We start from the raw sequence: 24,016 nt of genomic DNA, 5'->3' as shown, positions 1-24,016 counted from the left end.
TTAGTCAGAAGGCCACTTGCCACAAACACACACAGATGATTGGGCTTTGTATGAATGTTTAAAAAGACAAGGAAGCTATTTCACGAATAATACTTTAATTGCAAGATAATGGATTTCAAACCAATCACCATGATAAGTCCAGTTACGACATGTCAGCTTGCAAATATATTACACAGTTATTGACCATATTCCCTGCACTGTACGTTTCATACTTACAACTCATTTATTTTGTAACTGGAGGTTTTGGTTTCTCCCTCTTCCTCTTTCTTTCTCTCTGCTCCCCCCACTCCTTCCTGGCAAACACATATTTGTTCTTTGCATCTATAACTATATATACATAGTATAAAAATGTTGAACTGCTATATTGAACATTTGAAGTTAATTTTGTAAATCTACTATTCTTTAGTAAGGAAGAAAAGGAAATGGTCCTCAAGAGGACATGGGAGTTATTTACTGAAGCAAGCTCACTGGATACAGCAATAAAGACAAGAGTGACATGGTGAGGGCTGCTTTTACTCACTTTTGTCGAGTGATAGAGAAAACTAGACTCGACTGGACTGAAATGCTGAGAGAATGTATTTTCCTTAAAATACATTTCCTGAAAGAAGCAGTGGACATTCTAGGTTATGCTTGTATCTGAAAAAGATGAAACATAGAAATGAGAAGAAGCTGGTATTGATAATGGTGCCAAAACTCTGCCTGTGTTCTCTGGTGCCATATAGAAACATAGAGACAGGTTTTGGGAGAAGTAGAAAAGAGTAACTTTTATTGTGCTGCCAGGCAAAAGGGGGCCACAGAGGGCTAATGCACTCAAGACTGTGTGACCCACCCGGGAGTGGGCTAGTGAGCAGTTTTACAGTGTTCAAGGAGCAATGTGTGACCAACTCATGGACAATTCTTGGATTGGTTGGCATCAAGGTCAAGTTTCAAGCATCATCAATTTTCCAGTTTCAATCAGTCTAGAGTCTATGCAATATGATCAGCAGTTTTCATTTGGAGCGGGTCTGCTTCTTATAAAAATAACTTAGCAATGAGTGTCATGCTTTAATATATCTCAGAGAAATAGGAGTTCAGTGATTCCGCTATGTGGTTGAATTCTAATCTAAAGTGTTACCAGTTCCCCAGCTCAATAGCTAGTCTTTATTTCTACATCTTCACATTTCTCTCAACTAGGGGTGCTGGGAAAACTGGTCAACTACATGTAAAAGAGTGAAATTAGAACACTTTCTAACTGCACACACAAAAAAAACTCAAAATGGATGAAAGACCTAAATGTAAGACAAAAAAACTATTAAACTCTTAGAGGAAAACATGGGTAGAACATTCTTCAACATAAATCACAGCAAGATCTTCTATGACCCACCTCCCAGAATAATGGAAATAAAAACAAAAAATAAACAAATGGGACCTAATTAAACTCAAAAGCTTTGGCACAACAAAGGAAACTATAAGCAAGGTGGAAAGACAGCCCTCATGAAACAACCGACAAAAAATCAATCATTGATTCTCGAGTCAGTCTTTTACTTTAAAAACAAGGACCCAGGAGTTTGTACAGTTTCAGAAATGAATTGTACTAATGCTACTGCTGCCATAACAAAGTCCCATGCACTGCATGATTTAAATCACCAGGAACTGACGGTCTCACAGTACTACAGCCTGGAAGACCCAACATCAATATGTCTTCTGGGTCATGCTCTCTCAGACTGCTCTAGGAGACAGTCCTTTCTGGCCTCTTCCTGCTTCTGCTAACGGCTGGCCATACCTAGCACTCTTTGACTTATAGGTACATCACTTCAGTCACATGGTTGTCTTTTCCCTTTGTCTTCACGTTGTCTTCGCTTTGTTAAGAGTTTTGTCCGACTCCAAATTTCCTCTTCTTATAACACCACTTGTGCTAAAGATCTTGAGGCCTATGGTAGTGACGTCTTTACTATTACATTCAGCACAGCCCTAATTTCCAAATAAGGTCACAGTCTGAGGTCCTGAGCATTAGAATGTCAACACAACATTTTAGGCTCCTAGTTCAACCTCATAAGATACACGAAGAGGAAATTTCTTGAGCCTACACACAATATACATAACTCCGATGGTAAAGCATCTGCCTGCAATGTGGGAGACCCGGATTTGACCCCTGGGTCAGGAAGACCCCCTGGAGAAGGAAATGGCAACGCACTCCAGTATTCTTGCCTTGAAAATCCCATGGACCGATGAGCCTGGTAGGCTATAGTCCATGGGGTCACAAAGAGTCAGACACAACTGAAGGACTTTATTTTCACTTCTCAGAAGTTTACAAAATTAATTCTATCCCATGGGATAGATTGTGCAGTTTTTCATATTAAATATTCATAGATATTACATAAATTAAGTTACCCTCAACTGCAAAGACCCTGTGTAATTATTGATTACTGGTTATTTGGTCTTATAAAGGTTCCCCCTGGGTCTGAGATCCAGGGCAAACATGTATGGTAGGGTCTTTCTTTCAACAAACACTTTGTGTAAAGTTCTGCGCATCACAGAACTCATGAGCTCATGAAGAGCATTATTATTTAGCAAAAAATCTTCAGAATAGTGGGAAAAGGGAATTGGTTATGCACTGGCTTATCCAGTGAGGGTGCATTCAGATTGTTTACAGTGTTCAGATGTTATTTCTTCCTGTTCAGGGCACGTGTGTTCAGTTGCTCAGTTATGTCCGACTCTTTGCAACCCTGTGGACTGAAGCACACCAAGTTCCTCTGTCCATGGGATTCTCCAGTATGGCAAAACCAATACAATATTGTAAAGTAAACAGTGTGGAGATTCCTTAAAATACTGGAAATAGAATTGCCTTATGACCCAGCAATCCCACTGCTGGGTATACATACTAAGGAAACCAGAATTGAAAGAGACACATGTACCCCAATGTTCATTGCAGCACTGTTTATAATAGCCAGGACATGGAAACAACCTAGATGTCCATCAGCAGATGAATGGATAAGAAAGCTGTAGTACATATATACAATGGAATATTACTCAGCCATTAAAAAGAATACATTTAAATCAGTTCTAATGAAGTGGATGAAACTAGAGCCGATTATACAGAGTAAAGTAAGGCAGAAAGAAAACACCAATACAGTATACTAACACATATATATGGAATTTAGAAAGATGGTAATGATAACCCTGTATGTGAGACAGCAAAAGAGACACAGATGTATAGAACAGACTTTTGGACCTTGTGGGAGAGGGAGAGGGTAAGATGATTTGTGAAAATGGCATTGAAACATGTATACTATCATGTAAGAAACGAATTGCCAGGCTAGGTTCAATAGAGGATACAGGATGCTTTGGGCTGGTGCACTGGGATGACCCAGAGAGATGAGATGGGGAGGGTGGTGGGAGGGGGCTTCAGGATTGGGAACTCAGGTACACACATGGCAGATTCACGCCAATGTATGGCAAAAGTGAAAAAAAAAATTGGGAATAATAATATCTAACCTTTGGGATATTTGGAGAATAAATGAGATAATATATGTAAAATGGCACAATGTTGATAAATAGTGATCCCCTAATAAATTATTGCTGGTATTATCTTCTCATTAAAAAAAAAGAAAGAAACCTAATAACAAATTATCTGGGTAAATTAAAGGACCAGTGTGCTCTTGCAAAGGTATTTCTCTATTAACTCATATAAGAATTTGAAACAAAGGAAATGCTTACATAGAGATGGTCGCTCAGACATCATTCATAATGGAGAAAAATGGTGGAAGAGAAAACCTAAAGATAGCCAGTAAAATTGGAATGTAATTTATAGCACATCCACATGATAGAATATTATGTAAATGTTTAATAGTATATTTACAAAATAAAATAATAAAGATAAAAATGACAAAAATATTGTAATTAGCCTCTAATTAAAATAAATAAATTTAAATAAAAATTAAAAAAAATAAAATACTGTATAAAATAAACAAAAGAAAAAAAGAGAATACAGGAGTGAGTTGCTATTTCCTTCTCCAGAGGATCATTCCGACCCAGGGTTTGAACCTGTGTCTCCTGCAAATCTTGGATTGTCAGGTGGATTCTTTTTCCACTGAGCCGCCTAGGAAGCCCCTTTCCTATTGAGAGCCAGGGATAATATCAGACTTCGTTACTGTCAAATGTGTCTTTTCTGATTTTGTTTCTCATATCAGGAGAAAATGAGATTTTTTTTAGTTGAAACAATAGAAATCTTCTAGAGGCTGCAGCTCTCTGACTCCAGCATTCAACGTTGGTGACATCATTATGTCATGATGTCCATGAGTACTCTTTTCTAGCAGCTCTCTCAAAGGCTGCTGCTGCTCTTCATTGAAAATCATAAGTGCATATCTAAAAAAGATATATATGCAGAAAATGTGATCAGGAATGAATTTTCAAGCCATATGAAATTTATCATTCATAATTTTATAGCATAATTGTAAAGCAGCACATTTTTCAACCATGTCATCACTGAATTATTCAAACTATAATCCCTGATTTCCTAAGGAAAATTTTAGGGTAATTACACTAAGCAGTGTTAAAAAATAAATATCAAAATGAATATACCTAAAATAAATAGGATATCATGTCATGACCAAATTGAATTTTATCTAGGAATGTAAAACAGTCTCTTAACATTAGAAAATTTAAAATGTCATTCACTACATTAAAAGATTAAGGAATAGAAACCATGACAACATCGTAACAGATGCAGCAAACAAAAGCAAACAAGAAAATGAAGTCTCTTCTTACAAAACAAATCTCTTAGCAAATAGAAATAGAAAAGAACCAACCTAACTTTTAAGAAAAAGATATAAAAAACTAGATACAACATGACTCATGTTATATCAGAAACGTTTTCTTTAAAATGTTGAACAATTTTTACCATCAATATTGTCCTGGAAATTACACCCATTTTAATTACACAAGAAATAACTAATTTTTACAACATAGGAAAAATAAAATTCTTACTACTAGATGCTGTGTTTTCCAGTATTAAAATGAATCCACAAATTATTAGAAAATTATGAATTGTCAGAAAGTATGTTGAACAGAACAAGAATACCTAAAAAAAGTTACCTTGCTAAGAAAAATAACTATTTTAAAAGATAATAAAAGTATATAATTGCAAAAGCAATAGATACATAAAAGAGACACATATAATAAATACTATGTAATAAATGTTTAGAAAAATTATGCTATATAAGACAAAAATCAATACAAGACATATATTGTAAATGAATAAGAAATAATATATAAATACAACACTCCCCAAATTAACCTAGAGATTCTGTGAAATTGCATGATTCTTTTAAAATTGATACAGATAAACAAAGATCCAGACCATTTAAAAAGTAGAAAACTAATACGAAAATTGCTTTCACAATCATCCGGCTGTGTCATCAGGCTATAATATTAAAGCAGTGAAATGCTGAATTTTCAACAAAAGGAAAGGGGAAAAGTTGATAAATATTAAAACCATCTTACTCTTGGATGTTAAGTCCTCTGTCAGAAACTGATTTAGTGCACTTTTTTCCTGCAAATCCATTTCCTCTCTGTGTAGCATCTAGCTGTTGCAACACCATCTTCATTAAGGTAAAAACATATTTCATTCTCTGTCATATTAATCCTACAATAAAGGAATCAAACACTATGCATTAGGGAGTCCTATGACTTCTCTCTTGGTCAATGACACCTTTTTAAAAAATATTATCTGTCTAGAGCTCTGGAAAAGTATGCTGCTACACTGACTTTTCTTGCTAGGGTTAAGATGCCTGTACCAAATTGGACAAAAGGAGTCTCCCTTCCAAGAATCTGTGTTTGTTAAACTAAGTTACATGTTATAGGTAGAGTCGTCAATTTGTAGAAACCAATGGTTCTTAACCCTGGGGTGAGTTTGCCTTCCACCAGCCCTTGCAAGGGACACTTGGAAATATCTAAAGACATTTTTGGTTGCCTCAAGAGGAGTGGGGCAGGGGGAATTGCTACTGTCTCATGAGTAGAGGCCAGAGATGTTGCCAACATCCTATTGTGCACAAGAAAGTGCTCCCTCCACATAGGAAAGAACGATGTGGTCCAAAAGGTCCATTTTTTCTGCTATTGAGAAATTCTAGCATAGACTAAATGCCTAAGTGGCTGGCAGTCACAATTTGGGGTGATTATAATGGGTCATATATGCAGTGAACTCTATTTTTTAGGTCCAATACTCCATGTTGTAAAATAGAAGGTATGAAGCCCAGGTTAAATTGCAAATATCAGTGCAAATAAAAGCATTTAAAATAAACAAATTTACCTTGAACTGTGAAACTTGTCAGCAAACAGATAGCATGAAGCTTGTGAAAGAGATATAAGATTACAGAAAATAGGGTAAAATCATGAAAAAGTCTACTTTTACTGTATGTGAATCTCAGGTCTTTACTTTCAAAGTAACCAACTAAGAAGTCTTTTCCCCTATATCTTTTTTTTTCATTTTTAAATTGAAATATAATTGCTTTGCAAAGCTGTTATTTTTTACTTTACAGCATCACGAATCAACTATATGTATACATATATTCCCTCCCTCTTCAGCCACCCTCCCACCTCCTATTCTATCCACCGAGGTCATCACAGAGGACTGAGCTAAGCTCTCTATGTTATACAGCAGTTTCCCACTAGCTAGCTATTTCACACATGGTAGTGTATATATAGGCCCACTGTGGTTCAGAGGGTAAAGCGTAATGCCACTCTCTCAATTTGTCTCCCCCTTTTCTTCCACTGCTATGTTCACAAGTCCATTGTCTACATCTGTGTCTCTGTTCCTGCCCTGCTGATAGATTCATCAGGACCATTTATCTAGATTCCATATATATGTGTTAACATACAATATTTGTTTTTCTCTTATATCTTGATTTCCAGCCTCTCTGGTTGACTCTTGAAACCTGTGTTAATACATGATACACTAATCCTTAGTCCACTTTTCCAACATGCAGACAAATCAAGGACTGTATAGAAATATCCTCATGTACAGATTCTAGATGGCTGTACCGTGTGTGTGCACTTAGTCACTCAGTCGCGTCCGACTCTGCGACCCCATGGACTGTAGCCCCCTAGGCTCCTCCGTCCATGGGAATTCTCCAGGCAAGAATACTGGATTGGGTTGCCATTCCCTCTTCCAGGCAATCTTCCCAACCCAAGGATCAAACCCAGGTCTCCTGCATTGCAGGCGAATTCTTTACCAACTGAGCCGCCAGGGAAGCCCAAGAACACTGGAGTGGGTAGCTTATCCCTTCTCCAGGGTAACTTTCCAACCCAGGAATTGAACCTGGGTTACCTGCATTGCAGGTGAATTCTTTACCACCTGAGCTACCAGAGAAGCCCAGAAAGCTGAACTACCTAAACTTAAATAATCCCAGAAAAAAGACACTCACCCTTTGTTATGTATGTTTTCATCCACCCATTGTCCTGTTAGATTTTCTGTCATGTCTTGCCAAATCCAGTGATCAGAAGTGCACTTGAATCGCATAAGAAAACGCTTTAGAGATAAAATAAAATTCATAATTTTATTTGTCATTTTCCACTACAACTTATTGTGTCCCTCTTGCTTTGCAGGTTGTGAGGAAAAAGGTGACAAAACTTCAAATCCTAGTTTCACTGGAAAATAGCTATGTGATTGTGAAAAAGTATTTTACCTTCTGACTCTCAATTTTCTCATTTATGAAACAAAGAGAGAAATTTATCAGAGAAATTTTCTTTAAGACATTTTTGATTCCAAATTGATAAACATTCAGTATGAAACTCTATTCCTCCAAGATTTTTAGTCTGTGAACTCCTAGAAAGCTAGACTTTTCAACTGAGTTCTTACACAGACGTCCTAATCATCAGATATGTATTATAATGTTTTTTTCACTTTCCAGTAAATACTAGTACATTGAATTTAATGTAATATTTTACTTCAGCATTTCTTCCAATTATCATATGTTTGCACACCCATACATACACATCTTTCATGTATCCAGTTCCTTTAGAAGTTAATTCCCAAATTTCAAATTTTTTTTTTTTACCAAATATTTACATTTCTAAAGACATCATTTGGGGGGGGGCAATTTTTATTTTTTCTGATATTTCTCCTTATTCATTTGATGTTGAAAATGTTTCCTACCTTAGAGCCTTTCACGCCATAAAATTATGTTGTTCACAGAAAGTCACTGAGTCTGCCTGCCCCAAAATAGTTGCAAAACCATAAACTTGACTTTGTATCACTCCACGTTTCAGTTTTATATAAATACAAAGGAATTATGACATATCACAACAATGTGGTCCATTCCTACCTGGTAACAGTGATGCCAACAACCTTGGCATTTTAATATACCATTTTCTATAGCATTTCATGAATTTATTTGAAAAAAAAAAAATCCAATTTGCTGAGCCAAGCTATGGGTTTACAAAGGAATGTATTAAGAAAACAGTGTCCCTGAATTCACAGAATTTCCTGTAGAGTGAGCAAATCCATGCAAACTTAGAGTTAGAAAACATTCTACTAAATGAGAAGATTATGAGTATAATAAATACAGAGTGAAATTTTAGTGTATAGAAGAAGCGTCCCAGTCTTTACAGGAGACCATCACATAGGATGTAGTGTAAGAGGCGTATCTGGAAAGAGTAAAAGATTCCATAACAAATACAGAATCCAGGGAGAAAAGGACAATTCATTTTCTACACTTAGGAAAGAGCTTGTTTTAAGGCAGAAAAGCAAGACAGGATGTATGTATTGGAAATCAACAGGATATATTGTACTGAATCGCTGGAAAAATTGGATGAAGATGTGGAGCTGCACTTTTGATGACTGGGAACTGGGAAGTGACAAGGTACAAGGAAATGTCATATGAAAAATATCGAACATTACTTGCTTAATAAAGAGTAGCTCATGGAGCTGCTTTTTAAAAAGACAAGGTAATTCTAAATAGGTGCAAATAAATAGGGGAAAATTTTCATGAAGGAAGCTTTATCTCATTTTAACTAAGAAAATACTTTGCAGTCTAAATAAACATTTGTAATATTTTAATTAAACTATTTAAAAATAGCCTTTTAAAATTCTTTTTTGTTGTTTTCTGGTTTTGTTTTTTTAAATATAAATTTATTTATTTTAATTGGAGGTTAATTACTTTACAATGTTGTATGGCTAAAAGAGACACAGATGTATAAAGTTCTTTTATATGTTACTTTCATTACTTCTTCACAGATACAATATGCAATATTGTATATGCAATATGTAGTAACAACCTCATTCTGTTCGTCACTTGTAATTTTTTTTTTTAATCTTGCTGCTAAGTTAGACTTTTTTCCCCAAAAGGAACTGTAAGGACTGTTTAAGGATTTCTCAGAGTGTTCATATCAAGAGTCTTGTTAAATTCAGCAGTGAAACCATTGGCTACAGAAGTTCTTTGTATTAAATTAAGCCTGCATCTTACTTTTTGACTTGGTATGTCTACTCTTAACATATCTAGTTTTTCACATTTTATTCAGGTTTCTCTGTCTTTTCTTGCTTCCAAAATGGTTTAGTTTCCTTACGCTGATCTATAAATTGCCCCAGCCTAGTCTGTATCTATTTAAATTTGAACCAATCAGGCAGATTGCATAACTATACACTGTTTACCCTGAAAGTGATACACAGTTCTTTTAACAATGTTGACCACTGGGCTGCTGTACATTTAAACAATCTTGTTATCACTGCTTTAATCGCTCAATCGTGTCTTTGCAGCACCATGGACTGCAGCCCCGCCAGGCTCCTCCATCTGTGGAATTTCCCAGGCAAGAATACTGAAGTGGGTTGCCATTTCCTTCTCCAGGGGATTGTTCTGACTCAGGGATGGAACCCGCCTCTCCTTCTCCCACATTGGCAGGCGGATTCTTTACCACTGAGTCATCTGGGAAGAACACACACAAATTTTAATGAAGTTAATTACCTTTTAAATTGACCCTTTACTTTTAAAGAAATGAAACAAAAGTAAAAAATATACTTACCATGTAAGTCACCCAGGGAAAGAACAGATTTCATAAGTGCAGACGTACAGGGTCTCATGCTTGTTAAAGCTCTTGGAGATTCTCTTTATTTATTGCATTTTTCCATCAATGTGAACAAAGATTCATTAGCCTTTTAATTTGTACCTGCCTATATGCTACAGCAATGGATATAATTTCAGATAAAATATGGTGGCAATCTGGCCACTGGAAACTCATGACTTCAGCCTAGAGGGAAACTTTCAATTACACCTATTGCATTGTTGATAATGAGCACTCTGACAGAGGCTGCCATGATATCTCAGAGAAAGACAGGGAAGCAAGATTGAGTAGCCAGAGGAAATTTCCACCAAGGAAGTGAAAAGGAGAATTCCATCCTTCCTGTTCAAGGGTTTTAAAAGTTTTCCAAATAGTGTTAAGCTCTTCTATTCATATTCCTTAAAATGGAGAAGCTAGCTCTCAAGTCTACAATTTGATCAGAATGTTAAACTATCCAAACAAAATATCACTAGCTTTTTCAAGTTTATCTTCTATGACATGTTCTAAACTTCTGTGACATTTTGCATATATAAGCAGGCATGTTTGAAATGCTTTAAAGACCATAGTGAAATTTGAATACTTCCAGTATCTTTAATTAATGCAATTGATAAGGAATGGATATTACTTACTTTTTCTTTTGTTGTGGCAATCATAACTAGGCTAGCATTTTGAGACAAACAGTTGTATCTACTTGAATTCCAATCTTCTTCTTCTTCAGAAAAATAATAGCATTTATCTTGGAAACCGATCCAATTATCTGGGCAGAAATACTGAGCAATCCTATCTTCTTTAACTAGAGTGGAGACAAATACATATTTTAAGAATCAGATGAAATAATATGCCACTGTGTTTTGAGACCATTGAAAAAGGACGGGATTGTGACAAAAAAAGGTGACGCTCATGGCCAGAATTGCATGTCTATCCCATAACAAGTTGAAAACCGACTTCATGTTAGGTTAAATGAGAACAGTCCAGAATGTGACAGGACACTCATTTTGCTTTCAATTCCAAATTCAGTGATTCATAGGCCTTCCTAGAGCAGTCAATGTGATTTCACACATGTTAAGTCACTTTTGTCATTTCCAGCTAAATAAAATGTAACGAAATCAGGTAGTACTAAAAATATTGATTTATTTTAGACTTACAAATCTAGGACAGATTTTAATCTCTAAGAAAGCAATGAAAATAATAAAACACTATATAACTAACAAGACATGTACTTGGTTTCCAGTTGTAACTAGATACCACCATCGTTGTGTGGTTCCAGGTTAATCAACAGAAAGAACTCATGTGAAATTTAGAAGGTGAAAATAAAGCAGAATTCATTATTGTTGGAGGCACTGTGCATAGTAAGTTCACAAGCCTTTTCATGAGTTTCCTTTTGTAGTCGCCGCAGTTAGATGTTTATAGACTTTCCTCACCTGGGGGTTCTCTAAACATACTAGTGCTTTAAGCCAAAATCTTTAGCAACTATTTCCTCTTTAGCCTTCCACATCATCTCTTCACAGTTCCTTCCAGTTGTGTCATGCATAGTTCTTATATTAAAATCTTTTCTACGGAAACTAGTTTTATCGTGGTGATCATTTTGAAATATATAGAAATAGTAGAAATAAAATAAAATAAAGTTGTATTCTTGTAATATTTGTGCCATCAATTTTTCTGAACACTCCCAGACTGAGTCAGTTTTTGGTATCAAAAGTGGTTCTAAGGGAACAGAACCTTAAGGATGAGATATGCTATTGGTTTTCCAAAGTGATCTGCATTAAAGGCATTGACCCAGTCACCAGTTGTAAATGGGATGCTGGTGGTCTATGGTGCATAAAGGTAAACCTATTAGTTAAATTATCACTCCTAAACACCTCATGCCAAGTGCCTATAGATGGTAAACATTTTAGCACCCTTCTCTTAAATACTGATAAAACAACGGTCCAAACGTCTAAGTGAAAGTGAAAGTCACTCAGTTGTGTCTGACTCTTTGCGACCCCATGGACGATACAGGCCATGGATTTCTCTAGGCCAGAATACTGGAGTGGGTCGCCATTCCCTTCTCCAGGGGAATCTTCCCAACCCACGGATCAAACCCAGGTCTCCTGCATTGCGGGCAGATTTTTAACCATCTGAGCCACAAGGGAAGACCAAGAATTCTACAGTGGTTAGCTTTTCCCTTCCCCAGTGGATCTTCCTGATCCAGGAATTGAACCAGGGCCTCTTGGATTGCAGGCGGATTCTTAATCAACTGAGCTATCAGGGAAGCCCATGTCTAAATATCTAAGAATAATAACATTTGAACACCATAAGTAACAAAATTGAGTTGACATACACCAAGAGCTAAAAGTAGCAACTACAGAATATACATTCTCAAAAAAGCACTCAAAACATTTACTAAAATGTGGGACAATAAAGTTTTAACAACAGATTTTAAAAGGTTGAAAACAGTAACAGTATGCCACCTGACTGTAGTAGAATTGAGCCATATACCAATAAAATTTTTTTTAATCATCAAAGGCTGTAGACTAAGAAACAATGCTAAATAGTTCATGAATCAAAGGAAAAAAAAAAAAGAAGAAATCTTGAGAAATAAGATGTGTTTTAAATGAAAGGTAATTACTTATCTTTTTATATATGTGATATATATCATATTAAAAATTATGAATATAACTAAGCTTGTGGGTCTTTCTCTTTTATTTTTGGCCATGCCATGTGGCTTGTGGGAGCTTAGTTCCCTGACAAGGGATAGAACCCAGACTCTCAGCAAAGAAAGCAAGGCATCCTAACCACTGAACCACACAGTACATTTCCTTTAATCCTAGAGGAAAATTTATTGGTTTAAATTTATGTTTTTTTAAAATTAGCTATCTCGAACAATTAGAGTGATAAATTAAAAGTAAAAAGCAGAAAGACTCCATTAAAAAAATAAGACCAGAAAACAATTGAATAGAAACTAATATAAAGCAAAAGAGTCAAGAAACTCATTGTTGGCTATTTGAATAATCTAAAGCAGATAGAACATTAGCTGAAAAAAGAAAAACACCTTTTTAAAGGGAAGTAGACAAATTAGCAATACTAGGAATAAAAGAGAAATTTCTAAACAACACAGCAAAACTGACAAGGGAAAGGTAAATGTGAATAAATACTCTGTGTAGTGAAGAAATTAAACTTTTAATGAAAAAAATTCCACACAAAGAAATCTCCCAGTCCAGCTGGCTTCAGGTGTGAACACATCTCATCATTTAGGTAAGATGTAGCAATGCTACCCAATCTTTTTCAGAAAACAGAGTAGGAAGAAATCAAAAGATTCCTGTAAAAACAGCTCAGTTTGAGAGGCTAGCATAATCTTGGTGGCTCAGATAGTAAAGAATCTGCCTGCAACGTGGGAGACCTGAATTTGATCCCTGTGTTGGGAAGATCCCCCGGAGAAGGGAATGGCAACCCACTCCAGTATTCTGGCCTGGAGAAGCCCAAGGACAGAGTAGCCTGGTGCGCTACAGTCCATGAGGTTGGAAAGAATCTGACATGATTGAGCACCTAACACTTTCACATAATTTCAGTATTGCTGACAACACTATTATCAAAATGGGAAATTATAGTCCAGCCTTGCATGAGCATATGTACATATTATAATAAACAAAATATTAGCCAGGTTAATTCAAGAATGTTACAAAGGCTAATATTTTATGATCAAATTGAGTTTACTCCAGATAGGAAGGTTTACTTTAACATTTTGTAAAACTCTGTGTAATTCAACACATTAACAGAAATAAGAGACAAACTAAGCATTTCTCAGTAGTACTTGATAACATTCTATGTCCTTTTAAAATAAAACTCTTTGGCTATCTAGGAATTATTTAATTAAGAATAATCAAATAATCTTTATTTGATTAATAATATCCATAAATAATCATTCTTAGTAGAGAAATATTTAAAACTTTTTATGTATATTAAGAATGAGGTAAAGATGCAAGTTCTCACTAGTTCTCAACCTTTTACTGGAAGTATTAGCCGGTGAAACGAGGCAATATAAATATATAAAAAGATATATAGATTTCAATAGAATAAATAAAATCACTATTATTTGCAGATAATCTGAATGCTTACATAAACATACAAATAAAATGAAGATAAAATATTAAAATTAATAGTTAACATAACTATTAACACTAAAAAAATCAAAAGAAAAATTAATTATGTTTTCTGATAACAGTAAAATCAAAATAGAAATAAAGACCAGAGAGATAATTGGAAATCCCTAAAATATGTAGAGGTGAAAGAATACACTATTAAATAACACATGGGTCAAAAAAGAAATCTAGAGAATTTTAAAAGCAATTTTAATTAAACAAACAGGAAAACACAACTCATCAAAATTGATGGGAAGAAGCAAAACCAGTTCTTAGAAAAAAAAAAAAAATAGCACTGAATTCATATATTAGAAAACAAGAAAGTTTTAAAATCAATCTACATTCCTTTCTTAGGCAACTAGGAAAATAAGTGAAAATTAAACCCAAGAAAAACAGAGAAAAAATAATAAGAATCACAGAGCAAAAAACAATTAAACTGAAAACAGGAAATTAATAGAGAAAGTTAACAAAAGCAAAAAAGCCCTTTCTTTGCAAAGAACAATAAAATCAGTAAGCCTCTAGCCAAGTTAACTTAGAAAATACAGGAGAGATAAATTAATCATATCAGAAATAGAAGAGACAACATCACTACACATGCCACAAAAGATAATAAAGGAATACTATGAACAAGTTAATACCCACAAACTTAATGACTTAATGACTTATGTAAAATGGACCAATTCCTTGAAAGATGCAATCTTCCAAAACTCACAAAAGAAGAAATAAAGTCAGAGGAACCGGAGATCAAATTGCCAACATCCACTGGATCATGGAAAAAGCAAGAGTTCCAGAAAAATATCTATTTCTGCTTTATTGACTATGCCAAACCCTTTGACTATGTGGATCACAATCAACTGTGGAAAATTCTGAAAGAGATGGGAATACCAGACGACCTGACCTGCCTCTTGAGAAACCTATATGCAGGTCAGGAAGCAACAGTTAGAACTGGACATGGAACAACAGACTGGTTACAAAAAGGAAAAGGAGTACGACAAGGCTGTATATTGTCACCCTGCTTATTTAACTTATATGCAGAGTACATCATGAGAAACGCTGGGCTGGAAGAAGCACAAGCTGGAATCAAGATTGCTGGGAGAAATATCAATAACCTCAGATATGCAGATGACACCACCCTTATGGCAGAAAGTGAAGAGGAACTGAAAAGTCTCTTGATGAAAGTGAAAGAAGAGAGTGAAAAAGTTGACTTAAAGCTCAACATTCAGAAAATGAAGATCATGGCATCTGGTCCCATCACTTCATGGGAAATAGATGGGGAAACAGTGGAGACAGTGTCAGATTTTATTTTGGGGGGCTTCGAAATCACTGCAGATGGTGATTGCAGCCATGAAATTAAAAGACACTTACTCCTTGGAAGAAAAGTTATGACCAACCTACACAGTATATTGAAAAACAGAGACATTACTTTGCCGACTAAGGTCCGTCTAGTCTAGGCTATGGTTTTTCCAGTGGTCATGTATGGATGTGAAGAAAGGTGAATGCCGAAGAATTGATGCTTTTGAACTGTGGTGTTGGAGAAGACTCTTGGGAGTCCCTTGGACTGCAAGGAGATCCAACCAGTCCATTCTGAAGGAGATCACCCCTGGGATTTCTTTGGAGGGAATGATGCTGAAGCTGAAACTCCAGTACTTTGGCCACCTCACGCAAAGAGTTGGCTCATTGGAAAAGACTGATGCTGGGAGGGGTTGGGGTCAGGAGAAGAAGGGGACAACAGAGGATGAGATGGTTGGATGGCATCACTGACTCGATGGACGTGAGTCTAAGTGAACTCCAGGAGTTGGTGATGGACAGGGAGGCCTGGCATGCTGCTATTCATGGGGTCACAAAGAGTCGGACACAACTGAGCGACTGAACTGAACTGAATGTCCTAAAACATAGAAACCAACAGGCTCAGATGTGTTCACTACCAAACAACTGAGGAATAAAACAGCAATTGTCAACAACCTCTTTTAAAGTATAAAATCAGAGGGAATGCATCTTAACTCATTACATTAGGCCAGCATTATCTTAACCACAAAACCAAAGACATTCAAAAAAAAGAGAAAATTACAGACCAATATCTCTCATTGGCATAGGTCCAAAAATTCTTATCAAAATACTAGAAAGACAAATCTAACAGTGTACAAAGAGAATTATACACTATGAAAAAGTAGGATTTATCCCAGGTCTGCAAGGATGATTCAACATTTGAAAATCCATTAATATAATCATCTTATCAACAGGGTATAAAAGAAAAATCACATGATCATATCAATATGAGCATCTGAAAAATTTAACACTCATTCACAGCAAAAATTCTCAGTAAACTAGGAATAGAGGGGAGCTATGCCAACCTGATAGACCATGTACCAAACAAACAAACAAACAAACAAAAAAAAAAACCTACAGCTAATTTCTTATTTAATAGTTGAAAAATTGGAGGTTTTTCCTCTAGAATCAGGGTAAGGATACCCCTTCACAAAATATTGCAGTTAAATGAGCAGTAAATGTGAAAAGCAGTAACTGTGAAAAGGATTTCCTAAAGGAAAACAATCCTGAGTATTCACTGGAGGGACTGACGCTGTGGCTGAAGAGCCAATACTTTGGCCACTTGATGCAAAGAGCTGACTCATTGGAAATGACCCTGATGCAGGGAAAGGTTGAAGGCAGGAGGAGATGGGGACAACAGAGGATGAAGATGGTTGGATGGCATCACTGACTCAATGGAGATGAGTTTCAGCAAGCTCCGGGAGATGATAAAGGACAAGGAAGCCTGGCATGCTGTAGTCCATGGGGTCACAAAGAATTGGACACAACCGAGTGACTGAGAAACAAAATGTGAAAAGGAGCTTAACAGTATTGGTCATCAAGAGAATGTCGATTAAAAAAAAGAGAAAGAGAGAGAGAATGTCAATTAAAGTTGCAATAGGTACCAACAAACGTACCAACACACACTCATCGGAATAGCTAAAATGAGACTTCCCTGGTGATTCAGTGGTTAAGAATCCACCTGCCAATGCAGGGAACATGGGTTTGATCCCTGACCCAGGAAGATTTCACATGCCTCGAGGCAAGTAAGCCTGTGTACCACAACAACTGAGCCTGTACTTTGCCAGAAGAGAAGCCACCACAATAAGAAGCTCCCACACTGCAACTAGAGAGTAGCTCCTGCTCACTGCAACTAGAGAAAACTTACATGCAACAACGAAGATCCAGCACAGCCAACAAATAAATGAATAAAATTAAAAAAAAAAGCCATTGGGGAAGCCCAGTGTGTACAATGGAGGAATAATTAAAAAAAAAAAAATCCCAGGGTAGCTTAATAAAAATATATTTAATTAACAATGTAACTAAAATAGTTCTACATTCATCCCTGTTATAATATAAATAGCTAAATGTTCCAATTATTTTTCCCATAGGGAAGCTTCACTGACAACTAATTTCTCTGTTTCTGACTCTGATCTTCTCCAAGGAGGTAAGAGAAAAGATCCAGGGTGACCAATGAATTTAAAACCAGATAAAATCCCCTTTTTCAGAGTTCACAGCTATAGAAAAAAATCACAAAATACCAATATGTGGAAAGAATAAGAGAAAATAAAATGTCTAAAAATATTAAGTTTAGAAATGAATTACATGACACTAAGTTATTACTATTTCAGTGGTGTTTAAAATGTCAAATACATATACATGACATTATATATACCACATAAAATTTAATTTATAATTTATGTGTTACATATAAATTTATACATAAAATATATAAATTTATACTGTTTATTGATATATAAGGCAAAAACTAACACTGGTCTTATGAGTGGGTAGAAAATACTCTTAAAACTTTATTTTAGATATTTTCATGTTATCTAATATTTGATCCCATTGTTGTTTGATCTAACCTTAGAATTATTAAATTGTGAAAAAAATGAGAAACAAAGCATTTATACATGCTAATATGAACTGCAACAATATTTTTGACTGTTGCATAATGCTTGTGTACATGTTTTTGTGTTCAGCTGTGTCTGACTCTTTGTGAGCTCCTGGACTGTAGCCCTCCAGGCTCGTGGAATTTTCCAGCCAAAAATATTGGAGTGGGTTGCCATTTCCTCCTCCACGGGATCTGGCTGACCCAGAAATCGAACCCAAGTCTCTCGCATCTCCTGCACCGGCAGGCAGATTCTTTACCACTGCACCCTCTGGGAAGCCCATAACACTGGTAGACTAAAACAAAATTAAATGGCAAATTTTAAAACTCACCACCATCACTAAATCACAGATTGCTTTCTTTAATGCACTTTAGCTTCATTTCCTGAACTCTATTTCTACCTATTTAAGGACCCCTGTTCAAAAAACTTTGAAAAATTGTCCTGTTACTAATAGATTTGGAATTTGGATCTTACCTACTCTGAACTTTCTGTTTAAAACAGCCAATGCTACCAACTTGTCTTCTAAGTTTTGTGTTGTTGTTATTGTCGTTTGAGTACATTTTCTTTCCTTCTCCATTTAAAAATTGCCAGAGACATCTCAAGAGTATTAGGGAACCAGCAATTGCTTAGATAAGAATAGAAGAGGCAGATAACCACTCTGCTATTAAGTACCACTAAAGAGTAGTTTATCTTGACTCTACTCATGGCCCATAAACAATCTTTTAAAATATTACAAATATTTGCCAATTATTTCATATCACATATGTATTCTAGACATTGAATGGCTATGGTTCATATTTAACCTCTCTTGAAGTACAGATTTGATTGAATATTTAGTGAAAGTGAAACCTAATCTTGAACAGGTTTACAGTATGGATAAACTTCCTTCATTATCAATTAAGATAAAGTGAATCTGAATCACAAGGACAAAAATAATCAATTACCAATTTTAATTTAACATAAAAAAGGGATTTTTTTTTTTTTTTGCCTTGATGGAAAAAAACTACAAAACCCTATTCAGGACTTTCAAAACTTTTGTTATGAAGTTATGATTCATAATTTCAATAAATAGCTTTCATTCTGAACAACTGAAAATGTTCTTACCTCGCTTCTTTTCATCAGCTTCTTCTTTGCTCGCATCTTTGTGATCTGACTGCATACTTGACGATTCCTCTCTTCAGTTTTAATTTTACTGTAAAAAAAAAAAAAAAAGTTTTACGTGTACAGCTCCAAACTAGAGTTAAGCTACTCTGAAGTAAAACACAGCGTATTTAATCAGATCTCGCAAAAGGAAAGAAATCATGTGATGAAGATTGAGTCATACTATCATCTATATAGTTTGCTCCCTGGGAAACAAACACAAAACAATTACAGGAAAGGAGGGGAGTTACGCTAAATAGTGTAGAGAAAAGCACATGTTCTTCTTCATTCAACAAAGAATCATCATCTGACCCACAAAGAAAAAAACCTTTAAGTGGCACTTAAATTCTCACAAAAGTGACACATGACTAGTCACACAAGACTTGCTTTGATTCATTAAAAGGCATGCTTTAGGACATTATGGTTTCATTATCAAGTGTTAAGAAGGCCATCTCAAAGGGGATGAAATTAAAGAGGAGAGAGCTATGCTTTAAGGCGGCTACTGAAATAAAAAGCATTGAAACCGAAATAAAAAGCATTTTCTGTTTCAAACAAAACATCCTGAGCAGAAGTGTGCAGAAGCATGTATGTGCATATTTGCATGCGTGCACACTCACACATACAGAAAAAGAGAAAAAGAAAGTTTAAAAAGTACTCAGAATGTTACATGAATATTCAAGATGATAATGTTATTATGCTAGTGTTATTAGAGCCAAAAATCTTGACTCTCTGTATACTGATATCCAAAAAATTACAGAGACAGAGTTTTGGAGAAACAGAAAAGAGCTTTATTCTTTGGCAGGCAAAATGCTAAACTCAGGAGGCTAGCACCTCAGGAACCGTGCCCTGCCTCTAGGAAATAGGGAGAGGTTTTGTATCCTAAGGAAGGTCTTCCTTTTTTTTTCTTTTGCAAAATTTCAAAACAGCCACAGCTGGCATCAGGTAACTGGATATCTGGGGCTGGTCTTTTCTGAAGTTATCGCCTGTGGCCTTCTTTCTGAAATAAAAAATGTTACAAGAGGAAAAGAATGCCAGATGCAGAGTATAATTCATACAGAGTCAGAGAGTAATTCACTTTGTTTAGGTTTGGGAAGGACAAGTACAGCTACAAGTGTTTGTTAGTAGTAACAGCTAAAGAGTAATCAAGATTGCTTTAACTCTCTCAGGCTTGTTTCTGTCATTTCCCCACCTGTTCATTGTTTCCTTATTTTTCTTATCAGAAAAGTCTTATTTTTGTTTAAGAAAAGGCTCACTTCTATTTTTGCTGCAATATTATCAGGACTCTTGTTTCCTTTTCATGTCTTTCCCCAGAAAATTCTGAATCACTTCAGAATTTTGAAGTGATTTCCTGTTTCCCCTCAATATATCTAAATAGAGTCGACTCTTGGTATTTGGGGAATTTGGTCCAGATCCTCACCCCCCCTGCTATGGATGCCACGGATACCAGAATCTGACCACACTCAGGTTCCTTACCTGAGTCTGCTCTCCCACATGCCCTGGGTACCCTGAGTTCCCCATCCATGATTGACTCCCGAGTGTAAAAGCTGCTAATATGAAGGATCAAATGTATTTAAATTAAGAAGAAAACTAGGGCTTCCCTGGTGGCTCACTGGTAAAGAATCTGCCTGAAAGAGACCTGGGTTAGATCCCTGGATTGGGAAGATCTCCTGGAGGAAGGCAGGACAACCCACTCAAGTATTCTTGCCTGGAGAATCCCTGGACAGAGGAGCCTGGCAGGCTTAGTCCCTAGGGTCGCACAAGGTTGGACACGATTGAAGCGACTAAGCAGCAGCAGCCAATGCGGGAGACATAGTTTGATCCCTGATCTGGGAAGATCCCACATACAGGGGAGCAACTAAGCCCGAGCACCACAATTGTTGAGCCTGTGCTCTAGAGCCCGGGATCCATAATACATAAGCCTGAGTGCCCTAGAACTCATACCCTGCAACAAGAGAAGCCACCACAATGAAAAGCCCGCACACAGAAACTAGAGAGAGGCCCCCTCTCGCTGTAACTAGAGAAAAGCCGGCACAGCTACAAAGACACAGCACAACCAAAATAAATAAATACAATGTATTAAAAAATTAAAGAGGAAGCAGAAAACTAAAAAAAGCAGCTGGTGTCCCAGTGACTGCTTTGCGATCAACACTACATTTGTCAGACAGGGACACCGAGGCAGGGGAAGGAAATTAGAACAGAGAGGAAAGTAGAGTAAAAAAGCGTGATGAAAATAAGAAGTGAAAGCTTAAACTCTTCCAGGTGGTCTCAAAGATATTCTGCTTGTCAGTTCTGTCACCATCTGAAGTGAAATTATGCAAGGTAAAATGCAGAAGGAAGGACAGATAAACCTGTTTCTGCCCTGCTCTTTGCATGGGTTGGAAAAAAATTTCCAGACACGAGACAGAATGAGAGGAGAATAGAGTTTTTTAGAATGGTAGACACTCTTGGAACAGAGGGCCGGCTCAAGGGAGAGCTGACACTCTCCTGCGCTAGTAGCCAATTTTTATAGCCTCAAGACAAAGAAAATTCCTGTGGAAGGATGTTGTTAGGTGACTGGTTAGTACTTTTACCTAGGAGCTGGCCAGTTTAGATTGGGGGGGGGGAGAGGGGGAGGGGGGAGAGGGGGAGGGGAGGGGAGGGGGAGAGGGGGAGGGGAGGGGGAGGGGAGGGGAGGGGAGGGGGAGGGGGAGGGGGAGGGGAGGGGGAGGGGGAGGGGAGGGGGGAGGGGGAGGGGGAGAGGGGGAGGGGGAGGGGGAGGGGGGAGGGGGAGGGGAGGGGGGGAGAGGGGGAGGGGAGGGGAGGGGGGAGAGGGGGAGGGGAGAGGGGGAAGGGGAGAGGGGAAGGGAGGAGAGGGGGGAGGGGGGAGAGGGGGGAGGGGTTATGGCAACAGTTGCTATGGGGCTCAGTGAGTTCTGGAGATGACCGTGGTGCTGGGCTCCTTGTCTGTGGCCTTAGTACAAGGCCTCTTACTTGTGACCTTGGTATAGGATTCCACAGTTTCCATTTGGGGACAGAAAGAAGACATTAAGTTTGAGGGAAGATGAACATATTCTACTTATGCCATCACCAAAGCATTCTATCCATATGACTAATAGGAACACATACAGGAAAATACAGACATACTTTGTATTTTTGTGCTTTTCGAATACTGCATTTTTTACAGGTTGAAGGTTTGTACCAACCCTGTGTGTCAGAGATGGTGAGCATTTTTCAGCAATAAAATATTTAAAAATTAAGCTATGTGTATTTTTTAAACATAAATATTTCATACTTAGTAGGCTATAATATCAAATAAATATAAAGTTTATATGCACTGGAAAACCAAAACATTTGTGTGACTTACTTTATGACAATCTTAACTTTATTGTGGCGGTCTGAAACCAAAACCACAATATCATGGTTGAGTGAAATCTACTTGTTCCAAAGGAAGGTCAAGATATAAAATTTGACTCAAAATATAAAACATTTTCATTTCTTCAAAATGTTCCCTGATGTATGTTTGCAATTCATTTCCCTACCCTGTGGAAGCAGGCAGCCACTCACCTCTTATTAATGGAGATAAATTTTGCTGATTTTAGAATTTTGTATAAATGGAAACACGCAGTATGCATTCTTTGTAAGTCTAGTGTCTTTTGCTCAGCATAAGTCTTTTGAGTTTCATCCATATGGTTGCATAGACAAATGGTCCATTCTTTATTATTGCTACATGGTATTTGATTGTATAGATTTATAAAGTTTTGCTTATCATTAGCCCATTGAATTGTTTCTGACTTTTTGCTACTGTATATAAAACTAGCATCAATATTTCTGTTAAAGTCTTGCTGTGGACATTTATTTTCTTATCTTTTGAGGAAATACTTGGGAGTAGAAATGCTAGGTCAGATACAAAATATGTATTTTTGTCTTTTCCCTCTCTTTTGTGATAAGAACACTCCAGTTGTGATCTGGAAGGTGATGGGTATGTTTACCATCTCAGTTGTGCAGAAGTTCTCATTGGCTTATGTCCACACTCTTCAGATTGCATGCATTAAATACAAAACTTTTGGTTATAAATTTTATCTCAAGCTATTTTCCTGAAATATATTGAAATATATTGAATATAATGAAAATATATTTAAAACAGCTTATAAAATATAACATTTTCCAAAGAAATTGTACTATGCCCATCATTAATGTAGAATGGTTCAAGTGATTTCATACCAATGGCAACTTTTGATATGGTCAGTCTTTTTATTGTAATAATTCAGTGGTTTCTATGATGCAATTATGCCCAGTGTGGCTGATTGCAAGCTACCTTTGTGACATTACTGAATACCAGAACTTAATAGAGATGTGCAGAAGCAGATCTGTGTATAAATGTACAGTAATTCTATTATATAGATATGATAGATATAAATTAGCTTTTTTTATTCAGTTCAGTTCAGTCGCTCAGTTGTGTCTGACTGTTTGCAACCCCATGGACTATAGCTTGCCAGGCTTCCCTGTAAATCACCAACTCCTGGAGCTTGCTCAAACTCATGTCCTTTGAATCAATGATACCATCCAACCATCTCATCCTCTGCCTTCCCCTTCTCCTCCTGCCTTCAATCTTTCCCAGCATCAGGATCTTTTCCAGTGAGTCAGTTCTTTGCATTAGGTGGCCAAAATTTGGAGCTTCAGCTTCAGCATCAGTCCTTCCAAAGAATCTTCAGGACTGATTTCCTATATGCTTGACAGGTTTGATCTCCTTGCAGTCCAAGGGACTCTCAAGAGTCTTCTCCAACACCACAGTTCTAAAGCATCAATTCTTTGGTGCTCAGCTTTCTTCAT

At 36.7% G+C, this 24,016-nt stretch overlaps 1 protein-coding gene across 1 annotated transcript; it reads right to left on the bottom strand.

Moving 5' to 3' along the window:
- Window positions 1-78: 78 nt before the first annotated feature.
- LOC101120999 (C-type lectin domain family 2 member B) lies at window positions 79-19,340 on the bottom strand. Its single transcript, XM_042247558.2, has 5 exons — window positions 19,172-19,340; window positions 10,659-10,822; window positions 7,401-7,504; window positions 5,482-5,623; window positions 79-4,344 (listed from the first exon to the last, which is right to left on the bottom strand). The coding sequence occupies exons 1-4, from the start codon at window positions 19,224-19,226 to the stop codon at window positions 5,515-5,517; spliced, it is 432 nt and encodes a 143-aa protein (XP_042103492.1). The 5' UTR covers window positions 19,227-19,340; the 3' UTR covers window positions 79-4,344; window positions 5,482-5,514.
- Window positions 19,341-24,016: the final 4,676 nt, after the last annotated feature.

This window comes from Ovis aries, chromosome 3 (assembly GCF_016772045.2).
Source record: "Ovis aries strain OAR_USU_Benz2616 breed Rambouillet chromosome 3, ARS-UI_Ramb_v3.0, whole genome shotgun sequence".
Taxonomy (NCBI): domain Eukaryota; kingdom Metazoa; phylum Chordata; class Mammalia; order Artiodactyla; family Bovidae; genus Ovis; species Ovis aries.
The sequence above is the reverse complement of the archived record's forward strand: the minus strand, read 5'-3'. Positions and strand labels throughout refer to the sequence as shown.